This window comes from Vicia villosa, linkage group LG1 (assembly GCF_029867415.1).
Source record: "Vicia villosa cultivar HV-30 ecotype Madison, WI linkage group LG1, Vvil1.0, whole genome shotgun sequence".
NCBI classification, from domain to species: Eukaryota; Viridiplantae; Streptophyta; class Magnoliopsida; order Fabales; family Fabaceae; genus Vicia; species Vicia villosa.
Window position 1 is genome coordinate 63,390,297 of NC_081180.1, and position 22,776 is coordinate 63,413,072.

General features: G+C 32.7%; 1 protein-coding gene, 1 non-coding gene and 1 pseudogene across 3 annotated transcripts; all 3 read right to left on the minus strand.

Moving 5' to 3' along the window:
• Positions 1-851: 851 nt before the first annotated feature.
• On the minus strand, positions 852-7,324 carry LOC131607803 (protein FAR1-RELATED SEQUENCE 5-like; annotated as a pseudogene).
• LOC131645435 (small nucleolar RNA R71) lies at positions 6,737-6,842 on the minus strand. The gene has a single exon (XR_009297057.1). It is a non-coding gene; the product is annotated as a small nucleolar RNA R71 (small nucleolar RNA).
• A 2,490-nt stretch (positions 7,325-9,814) lies between the features above and the next one.
• LOC131639590 (probable disease resistance protein At5g66900) lies at positions 9,815-14,198 on the minus strand. Of its 2 annotated transcripts, XR_009294995.1 has the most exons (6): positions 13,383-14,198; positions 12,635-13,035; positions 12,183-12,544; positions 11,828-12,099; positions 10,547-11,718; positions 9,815-10,433 (listed from the first exon to the last, which is right to left on the minus strand). XR_009294995.1 is itself a non-coding variant. In XM_058910075.1 (5 exons), the coding sequence occupies exons 1-5, from the start codon at positions 13,993-13,995 to the stop codon at positions 10,895-10,897; spliced, it is 2,472 nt and encodes an 823-aa protein (XP_058766058.1). In that variant the 5' UTR covers positions 13,996-14,198; the 3' UTR covers positions 9,815-10,894. The 2 variants fall into 2 exon arrangements, 1 of the variants encoding a protein (XP_058766058.1); XM_058910075.1 differs by having other exon boundaries at positions 9,815-11,718.
• Between the last annotated feature and the right edge of the window lie 8,578 nt (positions 14,199-22,776).

The window sequence follows — 22,776 nt, forward strand, 5'->3', positions numbered from 1 at the left end:
TAAAGGTGGTAGAAGGATACGATGCTTTCGATGTGGATGCCTTCGAAATGAGTTTGGTCTCAGACTTGACTATCCCACACAAATTCAAGATTCCTGACTTCGAGAAATACAAAGGACTCACATGTCCGAGAAACCACTTGCGCATGTATGTGATTTTGATGATGATAGGATTAAATTAAGGGATTAGAATCTCTATTTGGGATGTTAGGTTTTGTGAAATACCAACACTAACATGTATGATTTGATGAATTGACTGCAATTGATGATGTAGTATTGTTACATGGTGTTGTGGTACGTTGTTTGTGCATTAGAATCATGTATTTGGAGTATTTTGATGTTATCGATGATCAATTTCGTAATGATATGAGTTGGTATGTGTTTGGGATGCATAAAAGTCTTAAAAATCATGTTTTTCAGCTTCTGGGTTCGTGGGAACCGGTTCCCATGTGGGAGGAACCGGGTTCCACTGTGTTAGAACGTTAAAAATGGCATTTTTGGGTCCAGGAACCGGTTCCCATGCGGGACGAACCGGGTTCCAGTACAAATTCCAGCAGCACGTTTCGAAAACTGTTCTAACTTTAAAAGCTTCTAATTTTCAAACCGTAAGTCCGTTTTATATGCCGTTTTGGACGTTGTTCCTTAAATTGAATGCTTTACCATATGAAATAAAGAAAACAATAATAACTTGATTTTATTTTTAAAAGTATCGTTTTCTTCAAATGTGGTTTATTCTTGTTTTGCATAGTTGATGAGGTGCAATGAATTGTTGTTTGCAAAATTGAATATGTGCAATGATGTGTGTTGTTATAATGTGATTGCTTTTGCTTGTTATGCAAATGGATGTTGTTCATGGTAAATATGGTTATCATGTGTTTTGATGAATGATGATGCAGATGGATGTTATTCATGGTAAATGTTGTTATCATGTGTTTTGATGAATGATGATGATTGATTTGTTTTGAATGATGCATGATACATGTACATACTTGTTGTGACGTTATTGGTAAGATGTGATAAAGCGATGTCAAGCATCGGGTTGATGATGATATAAGTATGTGACATGTGTGCATTCATTCATAAATCATTTGCATTGGAAGGCTAATTCCCATTGTGCGGAGATTAGCAGGCAGTCATCGTGTGCCCATGTGGGGTGTGAGCGATGAGGCAGTAGTCGTGTGCTCATGTGGGGTGTGAGCGACTAAAGGGCAGTATCAAAGAGAGAAGTCCTGTGAATGTGATTCACGAATTTTGGTACCACATGCATAAGAGTCTGCATGGTCTTTGTATAAATTGTGACATGTCAGGATGAAATCCGGTGTTATGATTGTGTGGTGTTATTGGTGCATATTTTTGACTTATGCTTGTGATTGGTATGAATTGATAAATCTGAATATGCTAAGTAGGGTGGATAATTGCTTATGAAATTCTATATCTGATGATTTATAATGCTATTTAATTATGATGTAGTCTCACCCTTACTTTGATGATTTCATATTGAAGTAGCTGTTTAAGCGATCGGTGAGGATGACTCGTAGAGTTTATCCGGTTATGTGGAGTCGCGTCGGTCATGCTCTGATCTTGTAACACTGGGGGTCGATAGTCTTAGAGTTACTTGATATACATCGTTGTCATTATTGGTTATGGATTATGTATTGTTGATTCGTTTAGATATGTTTCTTAACATTGTTAAAATGAGTTTCCGCTGTGCTAAACACATGTTTTGATATTTGGTTTAATTCTAATAAAGCATGGCAAACGACTTGGTATTTTATTTATTTTATTTATTTTATTAATTGTAATATCCTTGTTGTATAATTACTCTGATCTTTATTATATTTTCCGCGGGGGTTTTTAGGAGGGTGTTACAAAACTCGCCACTCTTCCACGCCACTCTCCGTGACAATAACACAGTCAATTAATTAACAGTGCTTGTATATTAATGTTTTTCACAGAACATGCTTCAAACAACTCATACTCGTGTTGAAATTGATCGAAAATAATGGGAGTATAAAGCTTCATATTCACACTTCAATTCATTGTGTCGTTTTTCTTCTACAACATTCTCAAAAGCGTTTAAAAATTTTGATTATATCCAAGTTCACATTCATAAAAATTTTAATAACTGAATTCACACTTTCATTAAGTTGAGTGCTTCTCATTCCTAATTTAGAAGAGCATGATACAACTTTTGAGAGACCTCATAATCCTATTTTCCATATATTCATAAGGAAGCAGGATTATGAAAGTGCCATTATGACTAAAAGGCATTGCCATGGAGAGGAAAGGAGTAACATGTTCATGAGGTGGAAACCGCCCAATATCGACATGTGGAAGCTCAATACAGACGAGGCAAGCAAAAGGAGTCAAGAGGCTGGTTGTGGAGGAATCATTAGAGATAGTAGTGGAGTTTGAAGAGGTAGTTTTTTTAAATATCTGGGAAGGTGTAGTGCTATTGTTGCTGAAATTTGGGTAGTTCTTGAAGGTCTGAAATATACTCTCTCTTTGGGTATCAGAAGGGTGGAAGTTAATGTTGATGTGTTGATAGTTGTTAAAGCCATAGAGGAAGGTGTTACCGGCATGTTTGATTGTGTTTCCATTCTTAGGCAGATAAAGGAGCTCATTACTTTACATGATTTGGTTGTCATATCGTATGCTTATCGATCAACGAACATGTGCACAGACGCGCTTGCTAATAGGGGTTGCTTAGATAAGAGTGATTCGATCCATCTTGCTGCCCCTGAGTTTCTCTGGTAGCTTATGGCAGCGGATTCGTTAGGGATCACCAGTCTCTTTGTTGATCCGATGTAGTTATTTCTTGTTTCGGGCTTAGGCCCTCTATTGTACCCAAAAAAAACTTTTCATGTAACATGATGCCCATTTTTCCTTTATAGTGTACACTTTTTGCAGCCAAGTGTTTTCCTTTACAACATACTTCACAATAAGAGTTCTCCACTCTTCTTCAAATTTCTCTTCGCTTTCATATCCATACATGCACTTCTTGAAGTCAGTAAGAAAAAAAGACTCACCTTTCAAGTGCTTAATGTCATTTTGCATCAAATGCCAAGCACATAAGCCATGGTAAGCTTTAGGCATGACCTCACTTAGAGCTTTTGCCATTGCATGATCTTGATCAGTAAAAATTGTTTGAGGCATTTTTTGCTTATGCGCCTCTAAAAATGTATCAAAGAGCCACTTGTATGACTCTATTGTTACGTCATACAACAATGCAGCCCAAAAAATTATCGTTTTTTGATGGGGGTTAAATCTTGAGAACACAACAAGTGGTCTATGTGAAGTATTTGTGCAATATGTTGAATCAAGAGAAATTACATCACCAAAATAATCATAATCAATGACCATACTTCCATCTGCCCAAAACACATTAGTGATTTGATCTTCAACATCCATTTGATATGCATGATAAAAGTTTGGATTTTCTACCAACTTTCTTTGAAAGTATTGCAATAAATAACCAACTTCCTTGTGTATCATACTCCTCTCCCGTTTTTTCTGGGGATAATTCTTTTGATCAAGACGAGTAAATCCCAAATTAGTTCTACCTCCCACTTCCTTACTCATTAAATCAAATGATTTTCTTTGTTGTAGTCTAGCATCATCTGCTAGATCAATTTGTTGGCATTGAAATTGAGATATTTTTCTTTGAGATGCCAACATATGAGTTGTTTCTGTTAGATATAAAACATGGTTATGCTCCTCCACAAAATCAACAACCATAAATTTTCCATCCATATTTTTTATGCCTAACCTTGCTTGACAATTTGTCCTAGTCTTCGGTCTCTGATTTATAGTCTTATAATCTCGTTTATCTGGTTTTCGCAAACCTTCTTTACAATAAACAAACTTGTAAGAAGTAATAATACCATTTTTGTTCTTGTGTGAATATTGTTTCCTCACTCCAAACCCAACTTTTCCACCATAATCAACCCAAAATTTCCAACATCTTCAATACTATTAAAAACCATGTCAAGCTTTGGTTTCCAATCTTCTTGCATCTTGCATAAAACCCCTGCATTTAATTTTATCAAATAAGAAATAAAAACAATCATTTTATAATTTGTTGAATAATCCTTATAGATAAGATATTTAAAAAACGTTTGTGACAAAATAGTATCGGCATAATTTCGTTAAGACAACTCAGTTGGTAGTTGTGCAAGGACATCACGTGTAGGGTTGCAGGTTTGAACCCGCGACAACTCACTTGTTCGACAGATGTCGATACTGATATTGTTATCACCACAATCAGTGTCACGATATCTACACTGGAGAAAATCGCAAAAGTGTTTACGCGAGCGCAACCGATTTTTAAATTCTAAATAACTTCAATATCTACACAAATATTTGTAGTCATTTAGTCTATTTGAGAGTTGAGAATTTTAAAAAAAAAAATACTAACCTTGTTGATCCAGTATTAATGGTGCAGTCATTTCTTCATGAAAATGTTATAAGAAAAATATTGTGTATGAGTAAAGTTATTTGGTGGTAGTTAAAACACAGACACAATCTAAGTGAATTCCTACGCAAACAAAGTAAAAAAAGAGGCTAATATGTATTCTCTCTCTTCTGTGTCATTTTTTTAATATTTTAAATCTTCATATTATATCAACCGTTGGATTTTGGACTGGAGAGATGGTTGTATAAAATAATGCAGGAGATGATCCTTTTTCCAAATTCATAGTGAGTTTAAGATGGAGATGTTGAGATTTGCAGTGATTCCATAAATAAAAGATAGCATTGGGTTGTCACACTTATTACCATTTATTTTCAATTATTCAGTCTTTTTTTTTTTTGTTTGCCATTGTATTACATGTTATTTAATTGGTTAGGTTTCCTAAATTTTCAATGTGTTTGAATTTTGTACAGTGTTTTTATTTGATTAATTTATTTGTTAAATAATTTTTTTGGCTTAATTGTTATATTGATTTGTTAAAAAAAATTAATTAATTTTTTATTTATTTGATTTTTTTTATTCAATTTTTTTAAAATATGAACACTGTAATATTATTAAATAATATATTAGATATTTTTAATTATTTTGTAGGTTTTTATCCAAGTCATTCCTACTACCTTATTAAAAATATTTATTATCTTAATATCAATACCACATATGCAACGGTCGAGTTAATGGTGATGGTTGCTATATTATTATAGAAAGTCAAAAGTGTAATGTGCACGAGTTTGGTGGACAAAAAGGAAGAAGGACAAAGTTCAAATGGCCTAATGAAAATGAAAAGGTGGACAAAGAATTAGGAAAGAATGAGAAATTAGTGGTAGTCTCACGTGACATAAAAAAGTGAATGAAGTTGAGAAGGGAAATATGAAATGGAAGTTGAGAAGCTATTTAGGGAGAACGAAGTTGATGCATTGATGGACGGGTTGTCTCTCAATGAAGGGCAGAGTAATGGAGGAAATTGTAATGAGGTTGAAAGAGATCAGCTCAATAGAAGGAATAATTTAGACCATAGGAGCCCAAAAGCAATTAGAGACCAAGGATCTGTAGGAGTGAATATGCCAAAGTACACCTCTTCAGTCAAAATTCCATATCAACATATAACTAGTATTGAGGGCGGAAAAGGGATTGAGGCAGTATCAAATGAGAAAAATGAAAGCAAGGTGGATGAAGCGGATAACTCTGATATGAGTTGGTGGAGGATACTCCAATGCGAGAGGCAAGGGGTTACAAATCTCAATTAATTTTTAATGATAAAAAACCAATGCCATTTTATGCTTTAGAAATTTCGTGGAGCAGGAAGTTAAGCTTTCAGTCGAGTTTGTAAATGCTATTTGCGCCAAAATCTTTCAGTGTTTGTACAATTCACTGACACGCTGAAAAGTAATGGTGTCGACCCTAAAGCCATTCAATTGCGTCTATTTCCTTTCTCCCTAAGAGATAGAGCCCGAGCTTGACTATAGTCTCTACCGTCAAATTCCATAATGAGGTGGAATGAGTTAAAGAAAGTGTTCCTTGTGAGGTACTTCCCGCCTAGGGATATCAACGGGGCAGAGAATGCTCGGAGGGTGCTTCCCCACTCCCCTCCCCACCCCCCAATTTATTCCCCATCCTCATCCTCATCCCCAATCTCCGCCACGGGGGGATATTTTTCGCCATCCCCACAGATCTCCACGGAGATCGAATCTTAAGAAAATTTCTATACTTTTTGATCAAAACTATGACACTAGTATTTCGTTATTACCATATATTTAAAGAGTAATTACCATAAGTACAATGAACAAAAAGAGTGATTGTTGTGGTGATGATGAACATAACGGAGAAGATGATGAATGGAGGAGACAAAGATAATTGAGAAAAAGAAAACGAGGAGACAGTGTGTACATTTTATGTATTGAGTGCACTTTCTAGAGTTAGGTACTTATAGTGAAATAATACATTATACAATAACACATAAAAATAAAATGTTACACTAATGACTCTTCATTTTCTAATACATTAATATTTTTATGTAAACTTTTATAATTATATATTATATAATATACAAAATATAAAAGTTAAATAATATGGTCGGAGTCAAGAAATTCACAGGGCAGGGGGTACTTTCCCAATTCCCACCCCAAAGTGTCATCGAGGGAACTTTTTCCTCCATTCCCGTCTCCGCGGAGAAAAATCTCCAACTTCGGTGCTCCAAATATATAATCCCCACAGGGATCTCCATTAACATATGCAAATTGACATCCCTATTCCCGTCTAGCAAAAGTGCTCAATTAAGGAACCAAATTACCTGCTTTATGCAGAATGATGTTGAGTCGCTTTTTGATGTGTAAGAGCGATACAAGGAAATGATAAGAGTCTGCCCACACCACGGGTTAGAAAAGTGATTGATTATTCACATTCTATAATGGTCTTCTCTATAATATGAGAATGACTATTAATAGCGAAAAGTGATTGAATAAACTCTTCGCTAATGCCTACGCTCTAATCGAGAGTATAGCTCAAAACCACTAACATGAATATAAAAATTTATCAGAGTCCACTAGTCTTAAATATAACTACACACATTTAAGAAATATATTATGTTATACGTAGAAAATAATATGAAACTTTGATTTAATTAATATTAATAATATAACCAAAATAATCTTAAATGTTTATCAATAACACAGGACGATAATATCCTCGATATAAATCTCCATTATATATATAAATGCACCTTAAGGTGTATGTTGTTAAAACACGCCTTCATAAAAATAAGTGAGTGTATTTTAGCAAATTTCTGTGGGGTTTGCTAAAATACACCCACTTATTTTTATGAAGGTGTGTTTTAGCAAGCTTTAACTAAAAAATAGTTAAATGCACATGTTGCTAAAATAGACCTTCAAAAAAACAAATGGCTCTACGTTAGCAAACCCTATATATATATATATATATATATATATATATATATATATATATATATATATATATATATATATATATATATATATATATATATATATATATATATATATATATATATATATATATATATATATATATCATTTGATTTAGGAGTGGAAATAGGCTGGGTCGAGTTAGCCTTTGTCAACCCTAAGTCTGGCCTGTAATCTATCGTAGGTTTATTTTTAGGCCTGAGTCTGCCCTTTTCGAATGTCTGGTTAGCCTGTTATCCTACATAAAAGTCTATTTGTTTTAGACATATGTAAATAAACAATTAAAATAATGTTTAAAGAGACTAACTAACTAAAAGACCAGGAGACTAAAAATTTGTTTGCATTGACTTATTTTAACTTATCTATTAGCATAAGTTCTGTGGGACTATTTGTTTAAGAGAACTTATGAAAACAATGTCCATCCGGTGTGTTCATCTTATTTTCACAAGTTCTTCAAGATAACCAAATTTTATGTTTGTATTTTAATTCAAAGTACAAAATATAACATAATGATAGCAAAAAAATTATTCATATTTATTTAAATAAGCCGGCATGATAGATTTAAAAGACTTTTTTTGGGACCTGAGACTAGGAGTGGGAATAGGCCAGGCCGACTAACAGGGGCCTACGGCCCAACCTACATAGGCCTAGGTCAGGCCAGGCTTTTTAGATAAATAGAAAAGGCCTAGGCTTTTTTATAAGCCTATTTAGCTAAAAAGGCTAGGCCACAGGCCACATAAAAAGCCTTTTAAGCCTAAGAGGCCGGCCTATTTAAATACATATGAATAATTTTATTATTATATTATATTTTTTACTTTGAGTTAAAAATATAAAAATAAATTTTAGTTATCTTGAAGAAATTATGAAAATAAGATGAAAAGAATCTTATGAACAATGTCATAAGTTGTTTCGATAAGTTCTCTCAAACAAATAATATCACAAAATTTATGCTATTAGGTAAACTCAAATAAAATAATGCAAACAAACATTTAATCTCATTGATCTTTTAATTTGTTAGTCTATATAAAGACGAGTTGAATGACTTATTTACAAATGTTCAAATGAAATAGGCTTTTAAGTAGGCTAATAGGCCAATCAGGCCTTCAAAAAGGCCAGGCCCAGGCCAAAAAAATAAGCCTATAATAGGCTACAGGCCAGACTTATGCTTTGAATATTATAGCAGGCCAGGCTCAGGCTTGGCAAAGCCTAGCTCGGCCCAGCCTATTCCCACCTTAGCCTTTTTAACTAAGGCTTTGTTTGGTAAAAATAGCAGTCAGCTGATAAGCTAGCTTATAGCTTATAGCTTATGACTGATGGTTGATGACTGATAGCTTATAGCGGATGGCTGATGACTTATAGTTGATAAATTAATTGAACTGTTTGGTAGAATTAACGGTTTATTTAGTTGATAAATTAAAATGACCTGAAAAAAATTTTAATATATAATTATTTTATTTTAAATTAATTAAATTATAAAGGATGATAGTGAGTTTTATTTAAAATAATAATGGTAAAATAGGAAGAAAAAATGACAAGTTAAAACGCTATTTGAAATAGCGTCTGAAAAATAAGTTATAAGTCAGGAAAATAAATTATAAGCTCGTGATAAAAAGACAGTTACCAAACATGTATTTTATTGTCATCTGAGCTTATAAGCTATAAGGTCAAAAATTATCTTACAAAACAGAGCCTAAATATACTTTAAAAAAAACCTAAATCTTTTATATTTAAAAAATATATGCAATCTGACCTGAGTCTGTGTAGACTAACCTGTAAGCTCCTATTATCGATCAGGCATATTTCTACCCCTAATTTGATCTGCCGTCTTCAATCTAAACACGTACTGTAATATTTGAAAAATAATATCCTACCACATCTGATCTGCCGTCATCAATCTAAACATGTACTTACTGTTCAATCTATTGAAATTTCTCCCCACTCTTTCCATCGGTTGAACCAAACAAACCGTGAGTAATTTTGCCTATATAATAACGCCAACACCTAACCAATTTGAATTTAAAATTTAAAGTTACACTTACGTTTGAAATACTCTTCTACCCCCTGATTAATGTTAAACAACCACTCTGATATCGACCTTAATTTGCCAAGGCTTATGTAACCAATGATGTCAAGAAGCTTTACTTCATCTAAGACTTTGTAGTACTAGTACTATTTAGACAACTTGATTGAACTAATCTTGTTCTATTATTAAAAAAACAAAAAGCTAAGAAAACTACTCGCACTACTAGACTACACTACTTGCCCCTAGTAACACGTATAATGACTCAAAAGTCTTCAATAATATTTGTCTCTTTCTTTGTGGCCAAACAGAAAAAAACAACACTTTAATTTTATGTGAATAATTATACAAGTGGCAGTTAGTGGCTCTATATTATCACACAAAATATCAAATTGTTTAAGAGCCAAAATATATATATTAATTAAACATTATAGACCATTGTTCATGTTCATCATGGATTTCTACCCACGTATATTGAAGGGGCATTGTACTACATATTTTCAAGTCATAGTTTAGAAAAGTCTGAACAAACCTTAGCCTTCAAAGTTCAAACTTCTGGAACTATTGACACATCAACTTGCATTCTTGGCCTGTGATTGTCCATATTAAAATACTACTAGATGATTGTTTTTGTTTCACACAAGGACAAATTTACTCCTAACACCTCTCTACCTCTTCATCTGCCACTTTTATACCAAACCAATGCCTAAAACATATCATGTTGATCTTTTTCTGTTTGCATGAACACCTTTAAATTATTCACCTCTGATGCAGCAGGTGCTGAAAAAGAATCATGAAAGTAGTTCATTTTCTTTGCATGTGTTGTAGCATTGGTATCCCGTCGTTCTTCCTTTCATCGTCTCTTTTGCTTTTGATTTCGGTTCAAGTATGTCAAACATGGAAGTAAGCCTCTTTTGAGACAGACATTTAAGCACATTGCTTGCTACTAGAATCAATAATTGAATGACTCTAGATGTTGTCGAATGATATGCCATTCATTGTAGCTGACCTGAAAATTGACATATCACTTTGGATTTGGATTTTATCAAATTATCAAATAAGTATTCAAACACTCATGGAGAAGAATCAAACAGCTTAAATACTCCACTGAGCATCCCATACTGCTTGATCTGAGAGCTGATGTCTCGAGGGCTGTACTCTACGATGCTTTACTTGGCCTTCCGGTTAGCCCTTTCGTAGGTAGCTCTTTCCGAGCCACGAGCTCTGATATTCAAACATTTGAAGAACCCTTCCTTGAAAGCTAGCCACCAAGGGAAAAGAACAAAACCACTCAAATACTCCACCGAGTCATACTACTCGATGCAGGGCTTGGACAATGTCTCTATCAATATTTTCAAAGATTTTTGTTGGACGAGTTCTTTAAGAGGAAACTGAGTGTTTTGTTCTATCTGCTTTCATGTGTCCTCAACGACAACTTTCAAAAGCAGAGGAAGAGTGTGTGTATAGGTTTTAGGAGCGAATTGCGTGAAGCCAATTTAAATTGACTTCAACTTGAGGAATCTCTATAGTTAAATTGGATATCATAGATTGGAAAGATTCCCATGAAACAGCTGTCTCTTCGTCACATATCACTTTTAAATTCTCAAGATTGACAACCGAGTATGGCAATTCACAACTTGCACAACTAGTCATGTAGAGATTTCTTAGATTAGACAGATTGCCAATGTCCTCGGGTAAACTTGAAAGGCTTATGCAGTTGGAGATGTCAAGTAGACTTAGATTCGAAAGGCTTCCAATAGAATCTGGTAGCTCTACTAAATCAGTACACGAAATCAGGCTCAAGAGTTCCAAATTCTCCAACTTTCCAATATCTCGGGGCAGCGACGAAAGCTTATGGCAATTAGTAATACTGAGCTTTTTTAATGAGGTGATATCACACACTCCATTAGGCAATGCCATCAAATCCTTGCAATAGTCAAAGCTCAAATCTTCTAAATTTGGAAATGCGTCTGAAATTAGAATGCTACCCTTTTCAAAAGCTAGTCTCGTATTACACATGTAGAGGGATAATTTTTTCAGATTCTTCAATGTGCCAAAGGAAGGAACGGAAATCCGCTCTAGCCTGATTCTGTTAAGTTTGGATAAAGAACTAAGTAGCTCAGAGTTGTTCAGTTCAGAAAGACGGAAACCGTGATTTATGACTATAAGAGCTTTCAGTTTGCTCATCTTCTCCATCAACTCTGGAAATGTGTACTGCTTGGTTTGAAGATTTAAAATCAGAACCTCAACCAGAGCTGCCTGCACTTGGGACAAATCTGAAGCACAAGTTTCATCTGCAAACGTAATCCATACGGGATCAATTATTGATATATTTAGAATTAACAACATTTTTAACTTGTAAGTTAGTGAATATATTTAGAGAAAGGTGCAAGTATAACTAACCAGTTGATATAGATAATGTGCGGGCAGGGATCTGTTGAGGCTTCGGTTTAACACACCATTTAACTAATTTGGACAATATGCGAGTCACTGTGCCTTTCTTCTTCTCCTCAAGCCAGCGATTACGTTTGTTTTCATTTACTTCAATAAGAAGTCTTTTTCTTTGTTCAATAGGTTCCTGGGTACTTTGATAAATTCCAAGCTCTCTTAGAAGATCATGAAGGACAATGAAGTGGTTATTGTAGTAGTAATTTTCTGTGTCACTTGCATTTTTCCTGAGAAATGAACAGAAGTTAATATTCGTTGAAGATAGAAAAAAAAATTTATCACTAGATAAAAATATCAGCGGTCATTATACCTTGCTATTAAGAGATTAGCCAGATTCATGGAGTCTAATTTGTTGATGATATTCATTGCTTCTTTGCCGGCATCATCTAGTCCATACAACTCTGCCCATATATCGATGAGAGCAGCAACAGGAATCCTTTGGTCTTCAGGGAATAATGCTAGGTCCATGAAGCACTCTTTGTTGATGGGGTTATCTTCCAAAACGTCCAAAATCTTTCGGAGGCGAGTAAGTAATTCAGTATTAGAATCAAGTATAGAACGGCCTAGTGAAAGTTGCTTCACAATCTTTTCCCACAACTCATATGGCCGATTACTGAGAGACTTTGCAAGCACTTTAACAGCAAGAGGTAAACCCTTGCAATGTTTCACAACCTGTATTTTAAAGCACACAAATATAGTCAGTAATCAGTATATTATCTAACATTGGCTCACAAATGGCGTAAGTACGAGAAGGACAAGCACCTTTTGGATAAGATCTTTGTCCGGAAAGTTCGAATTCTTTTTCTCCAATTGTGTATAGTGGCGGAAAAGGATTACTGCATCTTCATGTACAAGAGGCTTTAGGATAAAGGTTTTGTCAAATCTTGAAAGTGCAACCCTTGATGTTACCAAAATTTTATAATCTGATATCTGGAATTGAAATTTCTCAACGAGATCTTCTGAGCCAGGCCAAACATCATCTAAGACCAACAATATTGGACCCTCAATTTTCTTCAGCAAAAGCCCCAATTCATTAACAGCATCTTCGTCACTTTGAAACTCAGGAACTAGATTTCCACAATGTTCAAATATTCTCTCTACAATAATCTTCAACTGAGGTGTTTTCGAAAAGACTACAAATAAAATATTTCCCCTGAATTTACCTAATGAATCAAAAGAGAACAATAAGCCCAAAGTATTCCATACCTCCTACCATAATACATATATGTGGGCAAACAACAAAAATTTCTTTAAAATTTATCACTAAACAACACATGTTTGAATTGACTTATTCGAGTTTATCTAATAGCACAACCAACTTATAACTATATAGAAACCATAAGCTGTTTTCAGCTTATTTCCATAAGCTCTCCACAATAGATTATAAAAACAACTTATAACTTACAAAGAAACCATTTGACTTTAACTTTTGTTATTAAACTTTTGTTATAGAAATAGCTTAACCAGAAACACATATTTATCAAGCATGAAAGAAGATTTTATGACTTACCCTTGACTTGTAAATCCCAACAAAGCTTTGCAGCCAAAGTAGTTTTACCCATTCCTCCTAAACCAGTCACCAAAATAGTAGATCCACCATCCCTAAGAACTTCCATCTTCAACTTAATCATTGACAAATCCAAACCAACAGTAAATTCAGGATTTTGAGGAACACCAAAAGGACCCCTAAAAACTAGCCCTCCAGATCCACTTATTTTCTTCTCATAATTCTCTTTATTCACAATTTCAAGAATTTCCCTCAGCTTATAAAGTGTATCCTTAACATCTTTCGCCATAACAGCTTGTTTGTTGTTACCAGCAACACATGAACCAAAATCATCTTTCTTCTTATGACAAACTCCATCCAAACAGTGATGAAACCAAGAACTAAACCTCTTCCAGCAAAGATTCCTTTGTTCTGCGGGATTTTCTTTGGTGAGAAGCTTGATATCCTCTCTAGGAGGATTCAATTGATCGTTATATTGGTCGATCTCATGAACCAGTGGAGACAATTCTTTTAAGGTTGATCTAAAGAATTTCATGGATGTTTTGTCATGTTGAACTTGTTTGAATGTTTGTTGAAGCTGTGATGTAAGAACATCCAGTTCTGTGGTTCCTCCCATGAATTGAAAGTTTATTTATTTACCTTTGAAATGAAAAACGGTGGTTTCAAAGTTTTTGCGTTTTCTGAATTTCTGTTATCTTTAACTTGGTTGATGGTATATATTGTAGCTAAGATATGAAGTTTCGTTGCAGGTTGATACTCACTTTCTGTGACTCTTCTTGCTTTGTCTTGTAATGTATGTTATCAAGACAAGCGCGTGGTAGTTAAAATTTGTTCAACTGTTATCATTAATATTTATAATAAAATATAATGTTAAAATAATATTAATTTAATTAATAAAATATATAAAATTAAAATTTTCCTTTCTTGTGAACCCTAGAATTGGTTCCCCGTTCAATAATTCATTGAAGTTTATGAGTATAAGGTTGTGAAATTCTGTTTATACGATTCATATTTAGATTATGGAGTAGAATGTGAACAAATTATTAGTTAGTCTCTTGCAGGTTGCAATTATTGACGGAAATACTTGAATTCTCTGAACCTAATTTCACGGACACGACTATAATACTACTATATTTAATAATATAATGTTAATACTAATTTGTGTCCAGCACAAGTTAAGACCTAATTGAAGATAAATATTTTAAAAATTATACACTAATTTTAATAAAAATATGAAATTATTTTTTTAAAATAAAATTTTTATAATTAAGTTTCTTAACTTGTGCATTTGAAACACAAGTTAGCATTACTCTAATATAATTACAAAATATTAACGCGTTGAATCAATTATATAGAAAATTTAATAAAGTTTAATTAGAAATAGAAGATAAACAAACTATCAGTCACCAACTATAAATTACCAGCTATCAGCTACCAACTACCAGCTATAAGTTATCAACTATCAACTAAGGCGCTGTTTGATAAAACTAGTTGGTAGCTGATAGTTAGTAGCTTATAGCTGATAGTTAGTAGGTTGATGACTGATAGCTGATAAGCTAACATGAGTGTTTGATAAATTAGTTGTTTCATTAGCTGATAAATATAAAATGACTTAAAAGTTTATTTTAATTAATAAAGGTAATAATATTTTATTAAAATAATAAGGGGTATAAATAAATAAAAAAAGTCACAAGCTCAAAAACTATTTCAAATAATTTTTAAAAAAAAACTAAAAACTAATAAAAAAGCTATAAACTAAAAACTAAAATAGTGTAATCAAACAGAATTTTTTTATTAATGTGAGCTGAAAAACTAAAAATTAAAAATTTTGTTTTTGATTTTACCAAACAAACCCTAAAAACATGATTTAACAAAAGCACCCTACCATAAAAATAACACATGGAAATTCATTCTCTTTTCTCCTTTTAAACTTTATTTGGAGACAAAATTGATTTGTAAGAAGTTTTGAAACATAGAAGCAGCTCCCTTAGATAGATTAAGTTTGGAACAGTTGGGCCCACAAAGTTTTCAACAATTATTTTTTTGATAGTCCTGCATACTTAGGTGTAGTCAATTATTTGTGTTTATTTAACGTTGTTGACGAAAACAGCACAATTGAAATGGTGGATTATCGAAAGACGACTAAATCAAATTTCATATTCCGAAGGGTATAACGGAAAGGAAATAATTGCTAATGTATTTTATCACGAAGATTCACAGTTAATTTAAAGTGAATTTCTTTGCTTCTTCCTTTGGCGTGTCATATACTTCGAAGTCAACATTACGCGCGTGGTAGATAAACTTTATTCAACAGATATTATCTTTGTTAGTTTTATTTTTAATAAATTGGAATTAGATATGACAACAAAACTCGTATCCGCGTGTATAATTCGAATTTGTTTCAAAGTTGACGGAAAAATCCGTTTTGACTGAATTTGAGTTCGGATTTTAGTTTTTTCCAATTACAAAATATGGGTACGAGTTAGGTAATGGAGACACTAGTATCCACTCCGAACCTGTCCCGTTTATTTTATTATATATTATTATATTTTTTGATAATTTAAAATATTAAATATGTAACCAAAATTTTGATATTTTGATTTTAATTTATATTTATTATTTAAAATAATTAAAATATATGGATAAATTTTTTTGAAATTGTTTCATTTTATTATTTATAAAGTAATTTAACTTTGGAAAAAATTAGTATTCTTATTAAAATAATTGATTTAACTAAATAGATGGTGGCAGGGTATTAAGAAGATCTTAAAAGTCTCACATTGGTTGGAGATAGAACATTGAAAGAGTATATATAGAGGGACACTCCTCACCTTACCAACCGGTTTTGTAAGGATGAGTTAGGTCAAACTCTAATATGCTATGAGAGCCTATCTATCGGACCATGGGCCGCTCACCGTTAATATTCACGCACCAAGCCCAAAAAGAGTGTTGAGCGTAAGGGGGTGTATTAGGAAAATCCTAGATCCTAAAAGTCTCACATTGGTTGGAGATAGAGCATTGAAAGAGTATATATAGAGGGACACTCCTCACCTTACCAATCGGTTTTCGGGGAGGGAATACCCGAACTCGACGGGTGACGGAAATTGTTTAAAGATTCGAGTTTGAGTTTGAGTTTGGAGAGGTAATAACCGTCTCCGTCCTCCCCATTATCCCTAATTAAAGTATGTTATTTGCGTAATTGTAAAGATTAATTCTTTAAAACGGATAAGATTAAATATAGACAATGGAATTTTCTCTAAAAAAAATTTAACACGTAGAATAGAGATCTAAAGCTAGATTTCTGATTAAGTAAAGATTTAACACTGTTATATTTTTGTTAGTCTTTATTTATGATATTATAGCGTAAAAGCGAAGATTACTCTTACAAAAATCAATAGCAAAAAATATTTAGAAATAAATAAATACATGATTAAAACTACACTTGGAAGAAAGTGGTAAGAACGTTAACTTTAATAATTCACTAGTATTATATGACTAATGACACTATACCAATGCTTTTACAATTCACTGGCATTATTTAAAAAAAAGTAGATAAGATCGTGATGCACTTTAATATATTCTTTGTTGCATAACGTTTGTAATGCAAATTAGATCAGTTTTACGATAAGTGATTATTTTATTCGTGGTTAGAATTTATTTGCCGTTTGATTTTATTTAAACAGCTCTCTTAAAGAATCGAATATAACTCAATTACTTTTGATAGCTTATGTCGATACGGTTTACCCAAGTTACAACTAAAAGCGAATCTATTATTAATACCATAAAGTCAAGGTGTAGCCAAAAATTACATTACAAAGCAATCAATTATTTAAAGTATATGAATAATTAAATGTAGATTAATTTAAACTAATACTATCATTCAGAAAAATTAAAATCCACCACATGATATATTAATTGAATATATAAATTATTTAACTAATTTAAAAAGTAAATTTGATTAATAAATAAGACCTAAAAAATATTAATCAATCCATGATGAGTGGTGACGGCTAGGGATGTCAATAGGGCGGGGCGGGGGCGGAAGATACATTCCCATCACAGTCCCCGCCTTTGAATCTATTCCCCATCCCCACTTCGGGTCCCCGCTACGGGGAGATTTTGTCCCCAATCCCCATCCCCGCGGATCCCACGGGTCCCCACGGATCCCCATGGTTCATGCGGAGATTCATAAACATGATTTTTTTTATTATTTTAAATTAAATTAATAGTAAAAGCTTAAAAAACTAACCACAAGAAATTTAGAAATTATTCTTTTATGATAAATATATTGTTTTAACAATATTTAATCTATAATATTGAGTGTCATGACCACAAAAATTTCAAACTAAAAAAATTGAAATAATCATTTATATCTCACTCTTTTACTAACAATACATTATATTTTAAATTTATTTTAAATTTGTGTATAAGATTAATTATATGAAATGACAAATAAACTTCCATAATAATTTAAAATTATATAAAACTTAAGGACATTATGTTACTTTAGGCGGGGCGGTGACTCCATGGGGCGGGGATATTTACGCCACCCCCGTCCCCGAAGTGCGTTCGGGGAGACTTTGTTCCCCATCCCCATTCCCGCGGGAAAAAAATCCCCGTCTTTGGAGCCCCAAACAGGGAATCCCCACGGGGATCCCTGCTAATGGAGGCAAGTTGACATCCCTAGTGACTGCATGCTGCAAACTGCAAAGTATAGTTCGATATGAATTTGACTTATATTGGGCCCATGTCATTATTTCCGGCCCAAATATTCTTTAGAAGTAATTTGGGCCGCAATTGAATAATGTTAGGGAATTTCTTTTTAAACTCCTTAATATACTTAAGAGTCTTTACGAAATTCTTTTTTTATTCATAAAATTCAGAGATACATTTTCGATTACACCATATTTTCTTTTTTTTTATGGGTGCTTTCGAAGATGTATTTACGAGTTTATCAAATTTACTCTTTTTTGCAAAAAAAAATGTGTTTTCGAATATGCATTTTTAAAATAACCTAATATTGGATCTTGGAATTTTTTCGGATATGTATTTCCGAAATAATCTAATATTTATTAAAAAATTAAAATCAAGATATATCAATTGTATTAAGAGTTTAAAGGTACTGCAATGACAGTGTAAACTAACTTTACACATACAACCAATCAAAATCCATACATTTGTCATGTCATATTAGTTTTTTAAGATTAAAATAGTGTTTTAATTGGATGCATGGTTATGATTGGTTACAGTGTAAAAATATTTTACACTGTCGGTTCAGTGCATATTCATTTTTCTCTTGTATTAATTATGTAATTAATTTTATTAATCAAAATATATAATTAAATATATATATCATTTTAATTCAATAGTTTTTATTTTTAAATTTCAAATACAATGTTTCTATTATTAATTGAATAATTAATTGTTATAAATTATGTAAATATTCTTTAATATCACATATACTTTTGCATGTATTAATTTATCTAATATATCATAAAAAATAACACCAACAAATTTTTTTTTGGTATTATAGTCTATTAAATTTAAATTGAATTAATCAATAAATTTAAATAAGACCAAATAATATTTACATAGTTTATAATAATTAATTATTCAATTAATATTATAAACATTGTATTTGAATTTTTAAAAAAATTTTTGAATTAAAATGATATATATTTAATTATATATCTTGATTAATACAATTGATACACATTTATTTTAATTTTTTAATAAATATTAGGTTATTTTAAAAATGCATCTCCGAAAAACACTAAGATCAAATATTGTGTTATTTTAGTAATATATCTCCGAAAACATCCAAAAAATTGAAATTTGGATGAATTCAAAAATGCATTTTCGAAACACCTTTAATTTAAGATGCCTTCGAAAATACACTTTCGAAGAGTATTTTCGAGTTTTCAAAAAAATTTCCCACCACTACAAAGTGTATAAAGAAATTCTCATAATCTTATACTACTCACGCAACAAAATTGTAAATTGATTCTTGCATAATCTTACAAAAAAATATTAATTTCACTTTTTTTTATTATTTAATTTTTTACGCTCACTTTCAATCTTTTTAGATTTAGAGAATTTTTTTTCTAAAAGTGTTTTGATGAGTATAATTTATCGAAACAATATATTGTAAATGGCCCGATAAATAAAAAAAATTCACTGTATTACTTTTTTAAATTGACTACCATATTACTTTGAATGAGGTAATTTGATATGTAATTTATTTAGAAAAAAATTCTAATTTTAATTTAAATTTTTTTATTATGTTTTACAAAATATAGAAATTCGTCTACTATGCGATAAAAACAAATTATATATACACGAGAAGATGTAGTAATGCTAGTTAGAGAAGTTAGAATTAGACATCAAATGACTGTCACAATTAAACAATCAGATATTGAGACAGGAGAGTGGGGAAAGTACAAAATTAATAGTGAGTTGTGATACATGTGAGAAGTACAAGGAAATCGAAAGTACTACACAATGTGTTACTAAAACATATGGTTGTCCATTTAAAATCAAGTCAATGTCGTTTATAGATGGTTCAGGATGAAAGTTGATATAAATATAAACTTCACAATCACAATTTATCTGATAGATTAAAAGGTTGTGCGTTTGTGAGGCGTCTAAGTGTCAATGAGTGAAAACATGTTGTGGATTTGACAAAGCTTCATGTTCCACTCCTAACATATAAAAACAAAATTACTTACTGTGACATGTCATAATTGGCGAGCAATGTGATGCTCATACTTTCTCAGAAGAAATATATCATACGACCTTCCTGAAAAGTGATGTTGTTGCTTCTGAGGTGTGGTTGCTCCTGTTACCGCACATCCATCGTTCGTTGAACTTCAAAGTGTTCTCGTGCGCAGTGAATGATTTTTCCGTCACACCCTCTAGATTCCACCACTGAAAAAATATTTAAAAACAAATATATTATTTTGAAAAAAGAAAAAATAAAACTAGTCAAAGATAAAGTGATTATGTGAGTATTTAATACAAACCATATCACTCAATTTGTAGTAATGACGTGAAGAACAAAATAAACAATATTAATTACTTGAAAGTGATGTGGGAAAGTAATATTGTACTTGTTAAAAGTATAATACATGACAACCTCTTGTGATGTAAGGCTGTCAAGGGGTTATTGTGATGTTAGAGCCAATTTACGCAGGGATGTGAGAAGCTTTGTATGGGGATATTTTTGCATAATGAATTGGTTTCTCCTATCAACCTCAAGGCTGGTGTATTTATAAGAATCTCGTGGTCAGGGTTTCATATCCCAAGAAGATAGGTTCCACACTTCACGTTATTATGAGTGTGGGAAAAGGGTGATTATCTCCCCCGTTTCTCTAGTGAACATGTCCGACTCCATTTGACTCCCTTTCTCATATCTTAATAAACCGAGACATGACACCTCCACTATATATGGAAAGTTGATTTTGACTCGTTTGATTCTACAATTGATTCTTGATTTTGTGATCTAGTAAAGATTTTACATAATTTTTTTGTAAAGATTTTGGTTGTAAACTTTTTAATTGATAGAATCATATTGGAAATCTTTAATTGGATATGCTTTGAAGGAAAGATTTATCTCAGATTTGTTTAGTCCAAGATTTTGCCAAATTTGGGTTGGGAAGATATTGATTGGAAAAGATTTAATTAAACAAATCTTATATGAAGATATTTAATTGGATTTGCTTTAAATGCAAGATTTGGTTTGCTGAATATTTGATTCAGTTGGATTTTAATTGTACCCTAATGGGCTTTTGTTGAACCATAATCTCTATATAAAGTGATTGTTCGCCATATCTTTAAGACATAATTTTAGAGAGAATACCTACCCAGTTGGAGAGTTTTTTAATTTTCATTGAGTCATTTGTTTTGGGTTTGTAATACTCCATTTGTTCATAGAGTATTTGATTTATAATTGTGATTCATCACCTAATATACTTTGGTAATCGTACAAATATTTGGGGTAGTGTTTCAATGAAAGTGAGAGGGGTCTCGAATTCAGGGGGAACCTGGATTGAAGTTCACGAGTAGTATTAGGAAAAGGCATTAAACTATGAGGTTTAAAATGAGGTCGTCGTGTACTATTGACTACTAAAAGTGAATTTCATTTCACACTTTGCACCAAAATGGGTTAGCAATCACTTTGCTATTTACTTTACTTGTTTATTATTTTTGTTACGACATCTTGTTGTCATACACATTGTTTCAATATTGTGTGTGACATCTTGTCAGGGATCAACATTATTTCACAGGCATAAATACAACGTAGATAGGAGGGCGCCAAGCTAGTTAAAAGCATGTCGCCTTATAATCATATTATATGAGTATGGTGCATATATAACTAGGTACCTTACCTTTACTTGTCTGACGCTCTCCTTAACTCCAAACGTGGTTCTCATAGTAATATAACCTTTCATCTGCACTTTCTTGCAAAAGAATCCCACCAATAATCCTTCAAAAACTTTGAGGTCCTTCATGTCTAGGAGGAGTCGTTCAAAAGCATCCCAATAGAGGATGTCTGCATAACTCTTTTGATCGATTAACACCCTCTTAATCTCATAATTGTCATACCTTATAGTTATAACCATGGGATTATCATCATGTGGATGGATTCCTGCAGCATCCCTCTTAGAGAAACTAATATCTGATTTTGGGGCTTCCATCTCGTGCAGATCAAAGTTAGCGGGCGAGCCTTTAATGGTTAGAATTTGAAAAACACACCTTTTATAGGAAGAACAAGTCTCTTCACCCCTGATGAATCCTCATGCGCAGGTATTAAGGGTATGACTTATGATTTTATCCTTGCCTCATTGCTTTGTTCCTTTCTCTTTTAAGACCCAGGGCTTCCAAAAACGTCCCGCCTTCGAGAATTGGACCCACGTGTCATCTTGGCGCCGCTTTAGAAGTATTTCTCCAGATGACATTCTTAGATGAGGTTTTCTATCGCCTTCTTGAGTTGATAATAATATTTGGTGTGATGCCTTTTAACCTTGTGGAACTTACACCATATGCTGGATTCAGGCCCATGACATCCGACTTTGGCGTTGGTGGTATTGGATTATTGTGCATGTGGAGGACTTCATGTCATATCTTCTCACAAAGAGTGTTCAAAGGCGTGAAGTTCTTTGCATATTTTTCGCTTCGCTTGAATGCCACCCTATCTCTGATCGTCAAGGTGTAATGATTTTTCTGTAACTTCTATGAGCTTCCAGGATTACTAATGGTACGCTCTTTGACATCTCTGGCCTTCTTTTTCAGCATTTTTTCCTTGTTCTTTACATAGCATTCTACACGTGTCACTACCTCAACTAGGGAAGTTGCAAGCCTCTAGGTAAAGGGGCTCATTAAAATAATTCTCCCTTAA